This window comes from Neocloeon triangulifer, unplaced genomic scaffold (assembly GCF_031216515.1).
Source record: "Neocloeon triangulifer isolate White Clay Creek 2 clone unplaced genomic scaffold, ASM3121651v1 ptg000022l, whole genome shotgun sequence".
NCBI classification, from domain to species: Eukaryota; Metazoa; Arthropoda; class Insecta; order Ephemeroptera; family Baetidae; genus Neocloeon; species Neocloeon triangulifer.
In genome coordinates this window covers 6,533,026-6,554,336 of record NW_026775562.1, presented here as the reverse complement: position 1 = coordinate 6,554,336, position 21,311 = coordinate 6,533,026, and the positions used below count along the sequence as shown (strand labels likewise).

General features: G+C 37.2%; 1 protein-coding gene and 1 long non-coding RNA gene across 2 annotated transcripts; both read left to right on the top strand.

Moving 5' to 3' along the window:
- The first annotated feature begins 444 nt into the window (after positions 1-444).
- Positions 445-1,286, top strand: LOC132204280 (uncharacterized). Its single transcript, XR_009442516.1, has 2 exons — positions 445-509; positions 629-1,286. It is a non-coding gene; the product is annotated as an uncharacterized LOC132204280 (long non-coding RNA).
- Positions 1,287-3,033: 1,747 nt separating this feature from the next.
- LOC132204514 (high-affinity choline transporter 1) lies at positions 3,034-20,428 on the top strand. Its single transcript, XM_059633054.1, has 11 exons — positions 3,034-3,493; positions 11,680-11,853; positions 12,293-12,400; positions 12,569-12,724; positions 13,237-13,385; positions 14,024-14,173; positions 14,236-14,365; positions 14,598-14,815; positions 16,273-16,376; positions 16,505-16,762; positions 17,087-20,428. Exons 2-11 carry the CDS (start codon positions 11,688-11,690, stop codon positions 17,397-17,399), a joined length of 1,752 nt encoding a protein of 583 aa, XP_059489037.1. The 5' UTR covers positions 3,034-3,493; positions 11,680-11,687; the 3' UTR covers positions 17,400-20,428.
- The last annotated feature ends 883 nt before the right edge of the window (positions 20,429-21,311 follow it).

Below are 21,311 nucleotides of genomic sequence, written 5' to 3'. Positions count from 1 at the left end.
AATTTGGAATTGATCCTCAAAAAGTTTGGAAATTGGCGCTATCAATTCTTTTAGGCACCGAAAAATTGAGCGATTTAAAATTAACTTCATATTAAATTCGGAACAGAAAATAAATAAGTAAAAGTTACAAATGAATATGACTGTATAATTTACTGTAATTAATTTTTTAAGGTGGTGGAGGAGGCGGAGGCGGTGGTGGCGGCGGAGGAGGAGGTGGAGGCGGCGGTGGTGGCTGTAAGTTTATTATTTTTTTTGCTTTTACTGATCCAAAAGCAATTTTTTTTTAATAATTGATACATTTTTTTCAACGTAAAACACAAAACAAAGGTTTTAAGACCAACATAGCAAATCGTTGTATACTTTTAATCAATATATATAAAATAATTAACCTTCTGTTTAATTTGATTATTAACAAAATTTGAATTTTTAAGGTGAAGGAGGTGGCGGAGGAGGAGGCGGCGGAGGCGGAGGCGGTGGTGGAGGTGGCGGCGGCGGAGGAGATTGCGAAGGTATGATACTCTCATTTTTTTAATTGCACCAAAACCAAAATGATAATTTGTACAGTGACTTTTACCAATAAAATCTTTCCTTTTCCATTTTATAATTTTTATAAATTAAAATCTTGCAGTCACGACGGAGGCGCCCGTACTAACGACAACCCCTGCACCATCAACCACAACAACACCTCCCTGCGTAACGACCACCGCGGCTCCACCCTGTGAAACGACCACAGAGGCTCCCCCCTGTGAGACAACCACAGAGGCTCCCACCTCCGAGACGACCACCGAGGAGTTGGTGACCACCGAGAGGGCGACACCCGCGACCTCCGAGGCGCCGACCACCGAAAGGGCGACGCCCGCCACCTCGCCGGAGCCCACGACCGAGCGCGCGACGCCGGCCACCACGGAAGAGCCGGAAACAACCACCGAGGAGTTGTTGACCACTGAGAGGGCGACCCCCCCTACCCCGGAGGAGCCAACCACCGAGAGGGTGAAGCCACCCACGCCGGAGGAACCCACCACCGAGAGGGCGACGACACCCGCCCTGGAAGAGCTTACCACCGAGAGGGTGCCGTTGGCGCCCAACCTCCGACCCAGACCAGTCCTGCACTGAGGTCCTTTGAGAAGCAATAAATCTTTGCATGTATTGCTGCCTGATTTCTTTCTCTTTCAACTCTCAGCGATCTAGCCTTTATTTAACTTATTTTTTCGACGACACGCTTTTGCCTTAATATATTGTAACTACCTCGGCGATAATAAATATTTAAGAACGCTACGATATCATTACATTTACACCTGCAATCATTAGTCATACACACATATTATCCGTTTTTTCTAGGTTCCAAAGGGATCCTTAATTGCAAATCCTTATCAGAAATCAATAGAAAACTTTGACGCAGTTCTTGACCAAAAAACGATAACAACAACAATTAAGAGATGCTATCGTTAAATTTCAATTGTTTTGGTATTTTAATGCAAAAGTTACTTGAAGTGTTTACGATTTTGAACATCGGTATTTCCCTTTGAATTATACTTAACACTTATAAAATGACTCTTGTCAACGAAATATTCAAACCGTATCATTGAAAAAATTACTCCCTCACGTAAAATGTGGTTCACAAGCTTTCATAGCGCTTGATCAAACAAGATCATATGTTATCACCTCTGATAATTTTTATGACGTGGAAAAATTATTAGCATCGGTCGGTACGCAACAGAAAAAAAATCATTGAACTTTTTTGATAAAATTTAAATAAAAAGTTATTGAGTTGCTGTTAAAAAGACTACTTAAAATAAGCGCAACATTTTTTTCTTGCTATTCTAAATCTTGATTCCGTGAAAATGAATTAAAAATTGGTGCTTAAAGGGTTTTTTAATAAAAATTAATAATTCAACGGAGATCAAGCATTGTTAGTGTTTGCAATCGCCACCAGGCAAAAACAGAGGAACACTTCATGCAGAGGTTAAGGCCAAGAGCTGGAATTTACAGTTCCCTCGAGATATTGCGTCACCCCTTTCCTTTTCGTGAATCGAAATTTCCATACACGCTTGGCGAATTTGCATGAAATCGATTGAAACTTCCAAAACTGGAGTACGCAACAAAAGAGGCAAACAAAAGTTGGCGGTGGGAAGCGGTTCGAAGGGACATGTGCGAGGCGGCAAAAGCAAGGAGTGACCCAGAAAGGCCTGCTGCGACCTCTTGTGCCCATCTCAACTCTTTGTCATAAAAAGAAGTGAAAGAAAAGAAAGAAAAGTGCAGAAACGTGTCAGATTGTTTGCATTTAAGAGAATAATGATGGAATTTTAGAAAAAATATATTTTGTAAGAAGAAACATTCAATTAAGGTCCAAATCATTTTTATTAAAAAGGCAACTTTTCCATTAACAGTTCAACTAATTGCAGCCGTATTTATCTTGAAAAAGGTTTGAAAAGGGAGAGAAAAAATACCCAGCGTGAGTAAAACTATAACAGAAGAAATTTCCATTTATTTATATTTTTTATAACATATATTATGGCTTTTTTTCAGGGGGAAAAAAATTAAATTGATGTTAAAAAAAAAAATTTTTATCGATCTAGACTGTCCTAAAATTTATTAATTTAGCATTTCAAAATTTATCTGAAAAAGGTGTTTAATTTAATTTTTAGCCTCAACAAGATTTAAATTTTTTGAATGTTTTGAAAAAAGAAATGGTTTTCCCCCAACTCCCCCAACAATGATTAGGGAGTTGTTAATCGAAATCTGCGTTGACAAGAAATCCATCAGAGGGCTTGTGCAGAAGTGACAGAAGGAGAAAATGCTGGTTCGGGGTGAGCTCGGGAGAGAGCACAGGTATGCGCCCACGCAATTAGCGTGCACGTACGTCACTAGATTTAGTGAGTATGGGCATGAATTGGCACCAGTGTCCACCCACACCGGGGGCGCATGGCGTTGGGCTTCGTCGGCGGCCAATGGGGCGGGCGGGGCGCGAGGGTGGCCAATGGGGCGGGCCGACGTCACCGGTGCCGCCGAGTCGATCAATAGGTCGCCCTAGTGCCGAGCTGTGCGACTCGCTCTCTCTCTTCACCGCCAGGCAGACTTGGAGAGTGGTGCACGCTGGTGAGAGACGGAATGCTTGTCCCATATGTGCGGTCTCGGCTTTAGGACCAGAAATTCGCCGTCACAAAAGACTAGCCTGCGATGGGGCGACTGTTGTTCTCGCCTGAAGGCCTGCCCAAGTGAACGCCGCCTCTGAGACTACTCTGCACGACCTCGAATCCACCCCCACACCCCCCATCTCTTACTCTGTCCGTTTCATCTCTCTCTCTCTCTCTCGTTTGTAAAAATATATATATATAAAATACACTTCACTGTGCGTTACCAAAGACTGAAATCCAACAATTCGTCGTCGACCTCTCACCGATGACGCCGCTGCACTGACATACCCCCCACACCAACTGCGAAACCACACTAATTCTCAACACACATCCTGCACGAGTGCGACTCTCCACAGCAGGTGAGCCAGCCACAGAGGTCGAAAAATCGACCTGACCCTTTTGCAAAAGTCCGCAACGGACGAAACTCTTTGATTGCTAGTTTAGACGCTGCCCTCGTTTTGCGAAAGAAAACCGTAGATATAAGACTCGTCCCAATTCACCTGAAGAAACCAAGAGAAAAATCAATAAATATGCTCGGTAACGATTAATTATTTTTATTATTAGAACTCGTTTTTACGGATTAGGTAGGCAATTCATTCATCATGAGAAGATAATTGATCGGAAATTTTACTTGTAACTATTTTTAAGGCTTTTAAAATATTTTTAAAAAAAATCTATAAACGAACATAGAAATGCATGAAAATCTTTAGCATTCTCATTGAACGGTAAAATAAAAAACATCAATCATTAAATTTGAAAATCTAGCTCTCCTTTAACGCTGGTCGCTGATCACGTGCAAAAGTCGTTGGCTGCAAATTTTGATGTATTTGAGAGTGGCCTGCAATAATTAGTTTGTTTTGATCCCCAATAAAAAAGTGGCGCGACCCCATTAAAACGCGTGCGTCTTGGTGAGACATGGAGACCACACGGCATAATCGCAGCGGTTCGCCGCGATTCCCCTCTCCCTTTTGTCTCGCGACCCACGCTCAACTCGCTACATTTGCACGCAGCTAGGCGAGAAAACGAGAAATAAGCAATAATCGGATGCATATTCCATTCCGAATCATCTGGAAAGACTTGACTGAAGTTAGCGATAGCGACAGCGTTACCAGCGACGGAAAAAAGCAGGGTGCCAACCTACGAAATTTGGAGGTTGATTCAAACACAATATTAATAGTTTAGGTCAAAACCCACCCTCTCAGTAACAAGTTATGTGGCTTAAAATGTTCCTCTTTGACCCTGTTATCAGTTTTCAATGTAAAAAACATTTGCATCCCCATACCAGAATTAAATTAAAAAATAAAAGATTTTCACCCTGCACTTTATCCGTGAAAAATCAAAGTTTTCTGAATTTAAATAAAACCCACCCTCTCACGGGGTTCATATTCACCATACTGACGTAAAAATTGACGAGAAATAAGATTTCGAGCTAAAAAATTTTTGCATGTCACCTTTTCATCCCCTAATTTCGTTTTTTTAAATTTGAAGGGTGGTTTCGGTCAAAACCCACCCTCTCAGTAACAAGTTATGTGGCTTAAAGTGTTTCTCTTTGACCCTGTTATCAGTTTTCAATGTAAAAATCATTTGCATCCCCATACCGGAATTAAATTAAAAAATAAAAGATTTTCACCCTGCACTTTGTGCGCGAAAAATTAAAATATTCTAAATTAAACTAAAATCCACCCTCTTACGAGGTTCATATTCACCATACTGACGTAAAAAATGACGAGAAACAAGATTTCGAGCCGAAAAACTTTTGCATGTCACCCCTTCATCCCCTAATATCAATTTTAAAATTTTGAGGGGTGGTTTCGGTCAAAACCCACCCTCTCAGTAAGAAGTTATGTGGCTTAAAGTGTTTCTCTTTAACCCTGTTATCAGTTTTCAACGTAAAAAACATTTGCATCCCCATACCGGAATTAAATTAAAAAATAAAAGATTTTCACCCTGCACTTTGTACGTGAAAAATTAAAATTTTCTAAAGTTAAATAAAACCCACCCTCTCATGAGGCTCATATTCACCATACTGACGTAAAAAATGACGAGAAACAAGATTTTGAGCTAAAAAACTTTTGCATTTCACCCGTTCATCCCCTAATATCAATTTTAAAATTTTGAGGGGTGGTTTCGGTCAAAACCCACCCTCTCAGTAACAAGTTATGTGGCTTAAAGTGTTTCTCTTTGACCCTGTTATCAGTTTTCAATGTAAAAAACATTTGCATCCCCATACCGGAATTAAATTAAAAAATAAAAGATTTTCACCCTCCACTTTATCCGTGAAAAATCAATGTTATCTAAATTTAAATAAAACCCACCCTCTCACGGGGTTCATATTCACCATCCTAACGTAAAAAATGACGAGAAACAAGATTTCGAGCTAAAAAACTTTTGCATGTCACCCCTTCATCCCCTTATTTCAATTTTAAAATTTTGAGGGGTGGTTTCGGCAATAACCCACCCTTTTAGGCACCAAAACTACGACCTTCAATGTTACTCTTTGACCCTGTTATCAATTTCCGTTGTAAAAAACGTTTGCATCCCCATACCGGAATTAAATTAAAAAATAAAAGATTTTCACCCTGCACTTTATCCGTGAAAAATCAAAGTTTTCTAAATTTAATTAAAACCCACCCTTTCACGGGGTTCATATTCACCATACTGACGTAAAAATTGACGAGAAATAAGATTTCGAGCTAAAAAATTTTTGCATGTCACCTTTTCATCCCCTAATTTCGTTTTTTCAAAATTTGAAGGGTGGTTTCGGTCAAAACCCACCCTCTCAGTAACAAGTTATGTGGCTTAAAGTGTTTCTCTTTGACCCTGTTATCGGTTTTCAATGTAAAAATCATTTGCATCCCCATACCGGAATTAAATTAAAAAATAAAAGATTTTCACCCTGCACTTTGTGCGCGAAAAATTAAAATATTCTAAATTAAACTAAAACCCACCCTCTTACGAGGTTCATATTCACCATACTGACGTAAAAAATGACGAGAAACAAGATTTCGAGCCGAAAAACTTTTGCATGTCACCCCTTCATCCCCTAATATCAATTTTAAAATTTTGAGGGGTGGTTTCGGTCAAAACCCACCCTCTCAGTAAGAAGTTATGAGGCTTAAAGTGTTTCTCTTTAACCCTGTTATCAGTTTTCAACGTAAAAAACATTTGCATCCCCATACCGGAATTAAATTAAAAAATAAAAGATTTTCACCCTCCACTTTATCCGTGAAAAATCAATGTTATCTAAATTTAAATAAAACCCACCCTCTCACGGTGTTCATATTCACCATCCTAACGTAAAAAATAACGAGAAACAAGATTTCGAGCTAAAAAACTTTTGCATGTCACCCCTTCATCCCCTATTTTCGAATTTTAAAATTTTAGGGGTGGTTTCGGTCAAACCCACCCTCTCAGTAACAAGTAATGTGGCTTAAAATGTTCTTCTTTGACCCTGTTATCAGTTTCCGCTTTAAAAAACATTTGCATTCCCATACCGGAATAAAATTAAAAAATAAAATATTTTCACCCTGCACTTTGTGCATGAAAAATTAAAATTTAAGTTATGTGGCTTAAAATTTTCCTCTTTTACCCTTCTATCAGTTTGTCCGTCATATCAAACATTTGCATCCCCATACGGGAATTTTGAAATAAATTTTAAATACATTTTAACTAATTATCGTATTGAGGTAGAACTTCTTTACGGAGGGTGGGTTCGTTGTGATTTTAAAGACTTTTTCCATGATAGTTTTGGTGATCTTCAAGCTATTAATTGTTTTAAGAAAAAAAAAATATTCTTCTGTACGTGTTTCGGCTGCTGGCTGCTGCCATAATTCATGAGCTGTGAAATTTTTTTGAATACAATTACTACACAAAATAATTTTTTCATCAATACAGTAATTTGTTGTAAACGCTTTTTATATCCATTTTTTACAAAAATTTGAATAATAAAATAATTTTGAAGCTCATGAATTATGTTTGCAGGCGCATCATAAACATATTGTTGTATTGTCATATTATTTTTGGCTAACATTAAGCAACTCGAAAAACACAATCCGACTTAAATTCAAATTATTTATCCGCACCTTCTCAATTTTTTTCGCAAGGAAACAACAATCAAACCCTTTTCACCTCAAATATCTTGTTTTATATTAGGCCTCATCTTCAAATGATATTATTACAATATTAATAAATTTTTTCCTCGTGATTTTTTTTTCAAATTTTTGGGTTAGAAGAATGAAAAAAAGAAATTATGATATTCTTATATGTTTCACGGAAAAATCAATCAACCAATTTCAAACCACAACGGTCCATTATTCATATAATTTTCAACCAAAATGAGAATTGCAGCCCAATTTCTTCTTTTTTTTTCATTATTGAAATCAACGCACATATCTGTTCAGCCATATTTCTAGATTTTTCTACGAAAAATCTGTTGCGTGGGCCCCATTTATTATTCCTTTTTTTTTTTATTAAATTAAGCAATCTCTACAAGTCTACAGGTTGAAAAATTTTCACTTTTTTTACTTTTAAATATTTAAATAACTGTAGAATGCACTCTAGGGTGAGATGGTATTCAATGGAATTTATGAATGATATAAATTTCTTTCAGGTTAAGAACGAATAATTTTGTATGTACATATTTTACTCTTGTCAAGATAAGTTTTTCTTGAACAGTTTCAGTAAAACCTTTTGCAGAAAAAATATTTAATAATTATTTATTTTGGTTGTTTAACAGTCCATTTTTGAAAGTAGATTAGTAAAAAATTAATACACGAACGAGGCCGTTTAAAAAAAAAGAATGCTATTTTAAGCAATAACAATAATTTACAGATTGATACAATAATTTCAGGTGTGGAGATGCAATAGATATTCTCTACAGAAACTGAAACAGGGGTCAAACTGTAACATTTTGAGTCAGTTTTTGGTTGCCGCATAGGGTGGGTTATTGACGAAACCAATATAAAAAATTTTTGGAATAAGCAGCGGAAGAGGTGAGATGAAATCATTTTTTTTATCTCAGAATCTTCTTTCTCGTCATTTTTTATTATGACAAACTTGTGAATATGAAATCTATAAGAGGATGGGCTTCACTAAAATTTAAAAAAAAAATTCAAAAGTGAAAATCTATAAATTTTTCTTATATTCAGTAAGAGGGATGCATTTGATATTCCCCACGAAAACTGATAAAAGGGTCAAAGAGTAACATTGAAGGTCGTAGTTTTGGTGCCTAAAAGGGTGGGTTATTGCCGAAACCACCCCTCAAAATTTTAAAATTGAAATAAGGGGATGAAGGGGTGACATGCAAAAGTTTTTTAGCTCGAAATCTTGTTTCTCGTCATTTTTTACGTTAGGATGGTGAATATGAACCCCGTGAGAGGGTGGGTTTTATTTAAATTTAGATAACATTGATTTTTCACGGATAAAGTGGAGGGTGAAAATCTTTTATTTTTAAATTTAATTCCGGTATGGGGATGCAAATGTTTTTTACATTGAAAACTGATAACAGGGTCAAAGAGAAACACTTTAAGCCACATAACTTGTTACTGAGAGGGTGGGTTTTGACCGAAACCACCCCTCAAAATTTTAAAATTGATATTAGGGGATGAACGGGTGAAATGCAAAAGTTTTTTAGCTCAAAATCTTGTTTCTCGTCATTTTTTACGTCAGTATGGTGAATATGAGCCTCATGAGAGGGTGGGTTTTATTTAACTTTAGAAAATTTTAATTTTTTCACGTACAAAGTGCAGGGTGAAAATCTTTTATTTTTCAATTTAATTCCGGTATGGGGATGCAAATGTTTTTTACGTTGAAAACTGATAACAGGGTTAAAGAGAAACACTTTAAGCCACATAACTTCTTACTGAGAGGGTGGGTTTTGACCGAAACCACCCCTCAAAATTTTAAAATTGATATTAGGGGATGAAGGGGTGACATGCAAAAGTTTTTCGGCTCGAAATCTTGTTTCTCGTCATTTTTTACGTCAGTATGGTGAATATGAACCTCGTAAGAGGGTGGATTTTAGTTTAATTTAGAATATTTTAATTTTTCGCGCACAAAGTGCAGGGTGAAAATCTTTTATTTTTTAATTTAATTCCGGTATGGGGATGAAAATGATTTTTACATTGAAAACTGATAACAGGGTCAAAGAGAAACACTTTAAGCCTCATAACTTGTTACTGAGAGGGTGGGTTTTGACCGAAACCACCCCTCAAAATTTTATAATTGAAATTAGGGGATGAAGGGGTGACATGCAAAAGTTTTTCAGCTCAAAATCTTGTTTCTCGTCATTTTTTACGTCAGTATAGTGAATATGAACCCCGTGAGAGGGTGGGTTTTATTTAAATTCAGAAAACTTTGATTTTTCACGGATAAAGTGCAGGGTGAAAATCTTTTATTTTTTAATTTAATTCCGGAATGGGGATGCAAATGTTTTTTACATTTGAAACTGATAACAGGGCCAAAAAGGAACATTTTAAGCCACATAACTTGTTACTGAGGGGGTGGGTTTTGACCGAAACCACCCTTCAAATTTTAAAAAACGAAATTAGGGGATGAAAAGGTGACATGCAAAAATTTTTTAGCTCGAAATCTTATTTCTCGTCAATTTTTATGTCAGTATGGTGAATATGAACCCCATGAGAGGGTGGGTTTTAGTTAAATTTAGAAAACTTTGATTTTTCACGGATAAAGTGCAGGGTGAAAATCTTTTATTTTTTAATTTATTTCCGGTATGGGGATGCAAATGTTTTTTACAACGGAAATTGATAACAGGGCCAAAAAGGAACATTTTAAGCCACATAACTTGTTACTGAGAGGGTGGGTTTTGACCGAAACCACCCCTCGAATTTTAAAATTTGAAATTAGGGGATGAAGGGGTGACATGCAAAAGTTTTTTAGCTCGAAATCTTATTTCTCGTCAATTTTTATGTCAGTATGGTGAACATGAACCCCATGAGAGGGTGAGTTTTAATTAAATTTAGAAAACTTTGATTTTTCACGGATAAAGTGCAGGGTGAAAATCTTTTATTTTTTAATTTAATTCCGGTATGGTGATGCAAATGTTTTTTACAACGGGAACTGATATATGGGTCATTAAGAAACATTTTAAGCCACATAACTTGTTACTGAGAGGGTGGGTTTTGACCGAAACCACCCCTCGAATTTTAAAATTTGAAATTAGGGGATGAAGGGGTGACATGCAAAAGTTTTTTAGCTCGAAATCTTATTTCTCGTCAATTTTTATGTCAGTATGGTGAATATGAACCTCATGAGAGGGTGGGTTTTAGTTATATTCAGAAAACTTTGATTTTTCACGGATAAAGTGCAGGGTGAAAATCTTTTATTTTTTAATTTAATTCCGGTATGGGGATGCAAATGTTTTTTACAACGGAAATTGATAACAGGGCCAAAAAGGAACATTTTAAGCCACATAACTTGTTACTGAGGGGGTGGGTTTTGACCGAAACCACCCCTCGAATTTTAAAATTTGAAATTAGGGGATGAAGGGGTGACATGCAAAAGTTTTTTAGCTCGAAATCTTATTTCTCGTCAATTTTTATGTCAGTATGGTGAACATGAACCCCATGAGAGGGTGGGTTTTAATTAAATTTAGAAAACTTTGATTTTTCACGGATAAAGTGCAGGGTGAAAATCTTTTAATTTTTATTTTAATTCCGGTATGGGGATGCAAATGTTTTTTACAACGGAAATTGATAACAGGGCCAAAAAGGAACATTTTAAGCCACATAACTTGTTACTGAGGGGGTGGGTTTTGACCGAAACCACCCTTCAAATTTTAAAATTCGAAAATAGGGGATGAAGGGGGTGACATGCAAAAGTTTTTTAGCTCGAAATCTTGTTTCTCGTCAATTTTTACGTCAGTAGTGTGAATATGAACCCCTTGAAAGGGTGGGTTTTATTTAAATTTAGAAAACTTTGATTTTTCACGGATAAAGTGCAGGGTGAAAATATTTTATTTTTTAATTTAATTCCGGTATGGTGATGCAAATGTTTTTTACAACGGGAACTGATATATGGGTCATTAAGAAACATTTTAAGCCGCCTGCTGCGTTTCTGAGAGGGTGGTTTCACTCTATTTCTATTATTATTGTGTTTATATCAACTACCACATTTCTAAGGTTGGCACCCTGCTTTTTTCTGTAGCTAGCATCGCTATCGCTATCGCTAACTTCAGTCACGTTGGAAAGCTACAAAATTTGAATGAGAATTTTACGAAAGTCTCTTGATAAACTAATTTATTCATTTTACGATTAATCAAATTATAACTTTTCTTGAATTTTCATAAATTTCAGTTAACAGATTTTAAACAAATAATAATGATAATTTAATATTAATAAAAAAATAAAACGTAATTTTATGTTAATAAAAACTTCCATTCCAAACATCAATCATTTCTGTAATATCAGATGAAATTTTTTCATCTCGATAGTTTATACGGTCAGCTGTTCAATCGAGTCAAAGTAATACACCTTCAAAAGAATGTAATCGCGAAATGTTTCACTGTGAGTGTTGCATCGCCTTACAGGCTGCAAGATGATCAACATTGCCGGAGTTGTGTCCATCGTGCTCTTCTACGTGCTCATCTTGGCCGTGGGCATCTGGGCCGGCCGCAAGAAGGAGCACGGAAATGACTCGGAAGAGGAAGTGATGCTCGCTGGCAGGAGCATCGGCCTCTTTGTCGGCATTTTCACCATGACAGGTAAGAAAAGACAAATCTCGACGACCTCTGACCTTTGCACCGTTTTCTAAACACTAAAAAACATCCCGTCAGCTTTGAATAAAAATGAAGGCTTGGGGCAATTTGCTGAAGAAAAAAATTCGGCAAATGTTTATTCTAGAGTCGCTTTTTTTAATGAACAAAAAAGTGAAAAGTCTGTTACATGTAAAACTTTCAATAGTTTGAAGTTGATTTCTGAAAATCAGCAACGTTTTCAATACCGTTAATTTTTGATAATCAGTTCTCTTATTAAAAACTTAAACTGTCAGATTTTTCAGTTGAGAATTGCTATTCCATGAGCATTAACGTTCACTTGTAGTAGAAAAGTATCTACTATCTAGGATTTCATTTTTAATAAATTCCATACAATTTATAACACTCTTGAAACTTTTTTCAATCAAACCATCTTTCTTTCATGCAGCGACCTGGGTCGGCGGCGGCTACATCAATGGCACCGCCGAGGCCATCTACACTTCCGGACTGGTTTGGTGCCAAGCGCCCTTTGGCTACGCCCTCAGTCTCGTTTTCGGTGAGTGTGTTTTCGTTGCAACAAGAATGGCGAGCGACCTGTTGAATTGTTTCAAATCCTTCAGACACAACAATTGCCTCTTTTTCTCGCATTTGAACAAATAAATGAAAACGAATACATAAGTTTTAAATGGATAAAAAGACGGAGGGAAATTTGTTTTGTCCACAGGCGGCATCTTTTTTGCTAACGAGATGCGCCGACAGGGCTACATCACCATGCTGGACCCGCTGCAGGACAATTTCGGCGAAAGAATGGGCGGTCTGCTCTTTTTGCCAGCGCTTTGCGGGGAGGTCTTCTGGGCTGCTGGAATTCTAGCTGCGCTTGGTGAGAGAAAATTTACTCCGCCTTAAATTGCAAGTTATATTGAACATTCAATGGCAAACCTGCTTAGATAATTTTGATGGAACAAATATGAAAATAATTTAATAATTTTAATTGCTTCAGCATTTAAAAAATAATTTGCAGGGAGTGAATACTAGTTGATTTTGAGATATTTAGCGCATTTTTAAAAAATTCTAATGCTTTTGGTTCACTGAAAAAAAAATGAGTTATAGTTACGATTAGAAATAAATTTGTTCTTATCTGAAACAAGCTAATTTCGTTGATGTGAGATGCAATTTATTTTTTGTTTCTGAATCTTTTCCTCTACGAAAAAGAGCCGTTTCGGCTGAGACTTGCTTGCTTGCCTGTGTGGGTAATGAAAAGAAGCCACACAAGTCCACCTGACTCATTTCCAACCAGATAATCTGGCCTGCTGTTTGGCAGCGGCTTTGTGACATATTTTGCTAAGCTCCTCGGTTACGTCACGTTTTAAAAAGTGAATGGGTGAATTGCAGGAGCCACCCTGAGCGTCATAATCGACATGGACCACAGGACGAGTGTCATCCTCAGCTCGTGCATCGCCGTGTTCTACACACTGTTCGGCGGCCTCTACAGCGTCGCCTACACAGACGTCATCCAGCTTTTCTGCATTTTCATTGGCCTGGTGAGACCATCATTTTTAATTCATAATTTCGATCGTGCGAATTGTAATAATTATTGATTTTAAGGTTGGAAAAATTGAAATCTCAATGTCATATAAAGTTTATTTTCCGAAAAAAAAATCCTTTCTTTCAGACTTTATAAGTATTAATCAGAACGTAATAAAGACAATTATAGTAGTATTAGAAAACAATTTTGTTGATTCCTTATGATCAAAACGTATAAAAACAATTCAAGACTTAATTTAATTAATGCAAACTATGAAGATGTTTCGACCAGGTTTTGATAATTTGGCCTTCAATATCTTCAGATGTTTTAAAATAAAAATGCGTGCAGCAAAGAATAAAATTATCCTAAAAAGGCAATCATTAACAAATCCTTTATGAAATTTTTTTATTTTTGCCTCAAAACAATTTTCTAAGAAATATACTTGTATTTTAAAATCCCTCATTTCTTCTTCACTGATTTAGAGTTTGGTGTAAGTATAATTGATTGGCCAAATAAAGCCAATCAATGAAATAAATAAATTGATGTTATGCAACCGGCAATGCACACGTGTTGCCCAGGTTGCCTAGCTCGGACCCGTGCAGGCGTTTTTTTTTTGTTGCTCAAATTATTATGTTGTCACACGTCAATTTGCAGTGGATGTGCATTCCGTTCGCGATGATGAACGAGCAAGTGGGCTCCCTTTCGCCGGCGGTCGTCGACTGGATAGGCGAGGTGGGCGAGGACCAGCGTTGGTTCTACATAGACTACGGTCTCCTGCTCGTTTTCGGTGGCATCCCATGGCAGGTCCGTCCAAAATGATCCCGTCATATTTGGATTTAAATCTCATCAAATTTTGTCTCGGGCAGGTGTATTTCCAGCGCGTGTTGTCCAGCAAAACAGCCGCTCGAGCACAAATTTTATCGTACGTGGCGGCTGCCGGCTGCATCCTGATGGCCATTCCTCCCGTCCTCATCGGCGCCATCGCAAAAGCAACGCGTGAGTTAATTCAATTCATTTTAACTATGACCAGAAAACTTCAATGCATTTTTCAGACAACAGGGTTTATTTAAATAATTTCTTTTTTGTTCAAGTTTATAACTAATTTATTTTCTGCATATTAATTAAACTCCAGGTATTTTTTTAACATTGAAATTAAAAAAAAAATTCATAGCATCTTCAATAGAAATATTTTCATAAAATTTGAAATTTGTGTCCGATTTGGTTTCAGCTTGGAACGAGACGGACTACAAAGGGCCGTGGCCACTGACAGAACAGGAGACGTCGATGATTTTGCCGATGGTGCTGCAGCACCTGACGCCCGACTTTGTGTCCTTCTTCGGGCTGGGCGCCGTTTCGGCGGCCGTGATGAGCTCGGCCGACTCGAGCGTGCTCTCGGCCAGCTCCATGTTCGCCCGGAATGTTTACAAACTCATCTTTCGGCAGCGGGTGAGTTGTTACGTGACCGTGCAAGGCCAGCGGCCCCTTTCTTTCCTTCTTTGCTCCGATCGATCGCTCGATATATTCCTCGAAAATAAAATAATAATATAATAATAATGCGCTGGACGGGGAAGCCAAACATCTCGTGCGCGCTCCCTCCACACACACACAATACACACACGCCAGTCTTTGTTTTATGCAACAGCTATTTTTGCCACCGGCGGTGCGTTCGTACTCTTTCTTAATCGTTGTCAGACGAACCGCATCGAGAGAAAATGAATGAAGCGCAACTCTGTGAACTACAAAATGAGAGAACGAGGGAAAAGTACTAATCCATCCATCACCGATTGTTAAGGGACTTTTGCGTGCCCGCGGTGATTTGCCGACCCAAAATAGAATCACAAAAATTACCAATCGCAAGCTGCCGAAGAATAAATTTATTCTTTATTTTGAATGAGCAAAACACTCATCTACTGCAGAGAGGCATTAATATTGGTGGAAAAAAATTATCCAAAAAATTTAATTCTGATACATTTTCGCTAAACGAGAAAAAAATATTAAAAATACTTTCAATTAACGGTTTTATAATGCTTCATGTTATGAATAAATATATTTATCCTTTTTTGTAAGTGGAATTGTTTAAATTTACTTTAAAAAAAACCTCATGAAAATAATTGTAGAAAGACGAATTTACAAAAATTTTTACTAACTTATTTTATAAATACAATGATGATTTTTTTCACAAAAAAAGGTTATGTAACGCATTTTTTATATCTTTATTTATTCAATTTTTAATTGAGTGTCCAGGTTGAATAATTGGATTGTACTTCTTTCCATTTGAAGTTAATTGTTTCTTTTCAAAGCCGTCAGAATCTCCTTCAAAGTGGCTTGCTTATTCTTATTAATTAATGAAATCAATACTGCAACCCACTTTTAAACACGGACTACTCTTTGGTCAGAAATTATTTTCTTACTTTTACTTTATCGATTAGGTTTTAATTATTTTAATTAGCCGAAATTCCGAAATTGATATAAAATTTTCACCACGTTTCAAATATTTTTGTTTGATAAAATTTGCCGAAAATCTGGCAATAACTCAGAGGTTGTATCAAGGTCATCGAATGCAACTCCGAAATTCACAACGCTTGAGCCGCCTTGCTCGCATACAAATATAACACTCACAATAAATTGCCCTAGCTAAACACGCACGTCAAAGACTAGGAAAGGTCAAAGTGAATTGATGCGCGTACGTGTGCGCTCCTGCAAATCGCACACCTTCCGAAAATAGCCGTTTTTAGCACGAATGTCAAAATTTTTGCAACATGCAATTCTTCCCGGCCGAAAAAAGCCAAAACGAGAGAACCACTTCCCATGAGAGACATTCGCCCATTACACTAACACGGCTTTAAAATAATACCGTGTTTTGGAAATGAAAACTTTGCTGAAAGAGATTCTTTTGTTGGCAGGCGTCCGAAATGGAGATCATCTGGGTGATGCGTGCGTCCATCATCGTCGTGGGCATTCTGTCCACCATAATGGCCCTGACCATCCCATCAATTTACGGACTTTGGTATGTTAATTTTGTTAATCGGGAAAACGTGAAGGTAAAAAGATTAGCAAATTTGTTAAATTAAAAATAATTTTTGTTTTTCACAATCTGAAAATTATCATTTTTCTAACTCGTTTATGTGGTTTCAGGTCTATGTGTTCCGACCTGGTGTACTGCATTCTGTTCCCACAGCTGCTGATGGTGGTGCACTTCAAACACCATTGCAACACTTACGGAAGTTTGTCCGCCTACATCGTCGCCTTCTTCGTCCGCATGACCGGAGGAGAGCCTATGTTGGGGCTGCCGGCCTTGATCCACTACCCTGGCTACAAGGACGGCCAGCAGCTCTTCCCCTTCCGCACCATGTCCATGCTGCTCTCGCTCATTACCCTCATCGGCGTGTCATGGTAAGATTTTCCTCCAAAATGGACAAAAATTGTACTTGAAAGTTGTGATTTTTCCTAAATTTGGTGAAGTTTAAGAGAGAATGCTTCATCTATAAAAAGGAATGAAGATTCAGCTTGTAAATAGTTAGTTTTTACTCTCGAAAAAATAGTTTGCCTCTAAGTATTTCATTTATTCTGAGTAAAAAACAAATAATGATTGATTTCTTACTTAGAAGTTAATATTCTGATCCGACACATCATTGAACAAAATTTGTAAACATAACTCATGTAAAATCAATTGAAAAATCGTTCAATGAATGTTTCAAAAATTTGAAATTATTTCAGGTTGACCAAATGGTTGTTCGAGACAGGCCGGCTGGCGCCAGGTTACGACTGGTTCCGCTGCGTCGTCAACATCCCCGAGGACGTGGAAAGGGTGGGCGAGCCAGCCGGCGAGGGTGAACTCGCCATGATGAACACGGCGGCGCAGAAGAACTATTCAAGTGTGGACGAACGCAACGGCCGCATCAACCCGGCCCTGGAGCCTGACGACGAGATGGACGCGGCCGCCGAGGCCATCAGGCTGAGGCGGCAGAGCGCCCAGCAGGCGCCGGCCATCGCTGGAGAGAGGCCGCGACAAGACCAGACCGCCTTCTGAGTGCAACCCTAGGCTCCCTAGGGCCCTACGGGCACCGAGTGGCCGCAACAAAGAGTAAACTAAAAAACCCTCTGACCTCTGAAGAATTGGGTTTTGAAATCAATTCTATACAAACAACTTTTTTTATATTGGAATAGTTAGTTTGTCATTTCGGATGTGCAAAATATTTTCTGGAAATTATTTGACCGAGGTGATCTTATTTTGAAACGCGTATTCAAATCAGCATCTCCAAACCCTGCAAGTTTAACTACTAAAAAATTTATTAAGTGCCAAAATCATTTCATAATTTGAATCTGAGCCCAATTTTTCAAGTCAGAATGCCCACTCGGAGTCAAAAGTGAAGCACAGTGCATGTTGTGGGAACCGTAGCTCAAATGCTGGTTTATTTTTATTTGATACACTACACGAACTGTCTTTAATGTCGAACGTATAAAATACCTCAGTCTCAATATTAACTCACTGTAAAAATCCCCCAAAATGAGAAATTCAGGGGACGCTCTCGATTAAGGGATTCACTTACGCTGATTAATTGGACGATCAGTTAGCTCGGTGAAGCAAAACGCACATACTAACAACTTTCGGTCGGTCGAGAGTGTCCCTCCATCTGTTCGAACAAGATATTATTATTTCCCGAGTCAATCGAGTGCGAAAATCCACAAAACTGTGTCTAAATATATACAACTATACGAAGAAGTGATAGCTGAGGAGAATTAACAAGAAGTGTTACATACGAAAATCATAAAGGCCATGTATCGAAATAGAAAGGAATTATGTAATCGACTAAATAGAAGAGAAGAAGATCTAGTCACGTACAAGAATTAAAAACAGGACAAAGAAGAATTAATTTCCCGAAAGTAATAATGCCTCGTAGGTCGAGACTCCAGTGAGAGCTTATCAATTACGGCCCTTCCCGTTGCATAAATGTCACGTATTGGTTTGCTAGCCAGACCACTCTTCAAAGAAAACAAACACACTGAAAGACGTGCATGAGAGAGATTGTCGTAGGCACTACACTGTTTTTTCGGGGCCACCACAAAATATAAAAAGTAAATCAGTTCAGCGGCAGCTCCATCGTAAAACAGGATCACATATCTATATAAATATGAAATCGAAGCTGTGTTATTACATAATTAGGATGATAGGTAGTCAAAGAAAGACAGAACGAGAATGAGCATCATGTATGTGTAATTCAAAGGGAAAGTTATATATTAAAATAGAAAGTACAGTTGGTGAGAGACGCATAATCGCAATTTCAAATTCATGAAAATATATATATATTTAATCAATGTTGAACAAGAGCAATATGGAAGCGCAGTTGTTAAATATGATTTGATTGAAATAATATAATATATATATTTAGAGATGTCTGTAAGATGCTGGACAGAAAATTAATGTATTTTTTCTCAACTTTCAGCCGCCTCTTGGAAGGTGGCTCTGAACTTGAAACATATCAATGGACACATATCACGACGCGAAGATTGAAACCCCAAAAAGTGCATCTTACAGGGAGACATACAAGCGGTTGCGACATAAATTATTACAAAAGTGTTGAATTTAGGAATTTAAAAAACCAAAAAATAATATCCATGTTGCATGATTAAAACTAAATGGTGAATGTCGTTAAAATATTAAAAAATTATCCAAAGGGAAGAGTTGATGCGTCTGAATAGGGGTAGCAACCAAAGGCACTTATTGATTTTACTGATCCAACTGGTCCCTCAAAACGTTTCCGAAACCAATTTCATAATTAACGTTGCTTATATGTATTTTGATGTAATGGAAATTTTCCAGTTCATTTTCTGAAATTGTAATTTTAATTAAAACAAAACAAAAATGTGAACATCAATCAATTGAGCCAGATGTTATTAAATATTAAAAAAGGCTTAATTGTCAATTGCCACCTATTAAAATGATCATTTTTAACAATCTAGGAGAGCAATATATCTTGTAAATTGACTACCGCATATAAATTAATTGTCTAAGTACATAAAATGCATAAATATTTTAAATATTCAAAGTGCAATATTTGATGAGCCAAAATTAATTCAGATCCTCGAGCACGCGGGACTTTCCCCCGAAAGGGCCAAACAAATTATAAGATGTAATTAATTTATTTTCTCTGTTTTTGGAGTTGGTTGTGAAGAGTGGCCTAATGTTGCTCTGGCGTATGGGGAAAACTTCACAGGGCTCTTTTGAGGTGGAAAGGGAACGCCGCAGTTGTTGCCTTGATTGGAAAAGTAAATAATATTGTGGGCAGAAGTGCAGGTTAGATGTTGACTCTCAAAATTCAATAAATTAATAATCATCATGCATAAAACAAACGCGAACTGATAACACATTAGTACGAAGAAAGTGTTCATTGAATAATTTCTTTCAAGCCAACCGGCTGCAGTGTTGGTTTGATGTCTAAATGTTTAAATAATTAAAGCAGCAGAAGTCCAGCCCCATTTTCAAACTTGCAGTGTTCAGAATATAATTTTCGTTTTCTAGACTCCTCACTGGTTTGTTTGGTTCATTAATTTCCATCACTAAGACCCAGACCAAACTGAAACAAAAAATATTTAGTCTATGTAGGAAAGTAACATATGTAGACAATCGAATAATATGCGGGGTTGTCTATGTATCAGAAACAATTTTCCTCGTTATTAATAATTCCTCTGGTTTTAAGATGTGCTGGTCACATATTTAATGTTTTCAATTTAGACGCTTCAAGTTGGAGTAAGTTATGTATATTTTTGGCCAATGCATTTGAAGATATAGAAGGTTTTGCCGCCGTTTTGCCATTTCTCAGTTCATAAAATTGATTTGATTTCAGCACATTGAAGAATTATGTGATATGTATTACTCCATCGTAAATTGTGGACTTTCTCCAACCGGTTGATTTATTTTTTGTTTTCAAAACATTTTTTAATTCATCGAGTTACCAAAAATGATTAATATGAATGGAGGGAATATATACATCCGTTGTTGTTATTTACTTGTAGGGAGGAAATAAATGCAAAATAAAACTGATGTTTAGCCGTTTAGAAAAACAACTGAAGCCTTGTTTCATTCTACGCCTCTCGACGAAGCGCCGGCGTGCGTATAAATATAGTTTCTTTAATGCCAAGGCGGAAAACACGCACTCCGCCGTTGGGTGGCAAAAATCAATAGGGCAGGTCACCTGCTGACCCAGTCAGCGCTCAGTTCTGCCAACTTCCACCACGCTTTACCACCGCCGAGATTCTGGATGTTACCAAAACTGCCAACCTTTAAAAGTGAAATTTTTTATAATTGACTTTAGCCCGGAAAAAACTGACGCTGGACCCAATAATTTAATTAAAATGCTAAAAAAATGTGGGATGAATAAGTTCAAATTGCAAGATTTCTTAAATTTGTTTTTTTTTTTCGTATAAATTATTGTGAAATACTACATACATTAATATAATTTACACTCATTGTTAGAATATTATTCAACAATTTTTTTAAATAAAAATTTCTACTATTTTTATTATTTATGAAAGCAAATATGCTGTGTATTTTAACTTTTGAAGTGTCATTAAAAACCTGGGCTGAAGGAGGATTTAAGGCAATGGCAAAAAATTGACATTTCTTTAACAATTGAGGAATTAAAGTTAATGTCATTTTCTCTCTTGATGAATAAAACATAATTTCAGAAAAAATGCAAATATGTTTAAGTACACATTAATAATAAATTTTATTTGTTAAATTCCTAATACGCTTTTAAATTTGAAGTTGAATGCCTTAGAGCAGGTGTGGCGTGAATATTGGATTGAGTAACAAGTTTTATTTTCCTTTGCCCAATTCACACGAGATCGCGGCCAGGCTCATCAGTCAGCAGTTCCTTCCTCCTTCTCGTAAAGCGGCGAGATCGATTTTGCGCTCGGCGGTGGGCACAACCGGCAGCTAGAG

Excerpts from the sequence above, each read along its gene's own strand:
- LOC132204514 (XM_059633054.1), top strand. The coding sequence starts at position 11,688 with ATGATCAACATTGCCGGAGTTGTGTCCATCGTGCTCTTCTACGTGCTC. Across the intron at positions 12,725-13,236 it reads TGGAATTCTAGCTGCGCTTG|GAGCCACCCTGAGCGTCATA; the intron begins GTGAGAGAAAAT and ends GGTGAATTGCAG. Across the intron at positions 13,386-14,023 it reads TCTGCATTTTCATTGGCCTG|TGGATGTGCATTCCGTTCGC; the intron begins GTGAGACCATCA and ends GTCAATTTGCAG.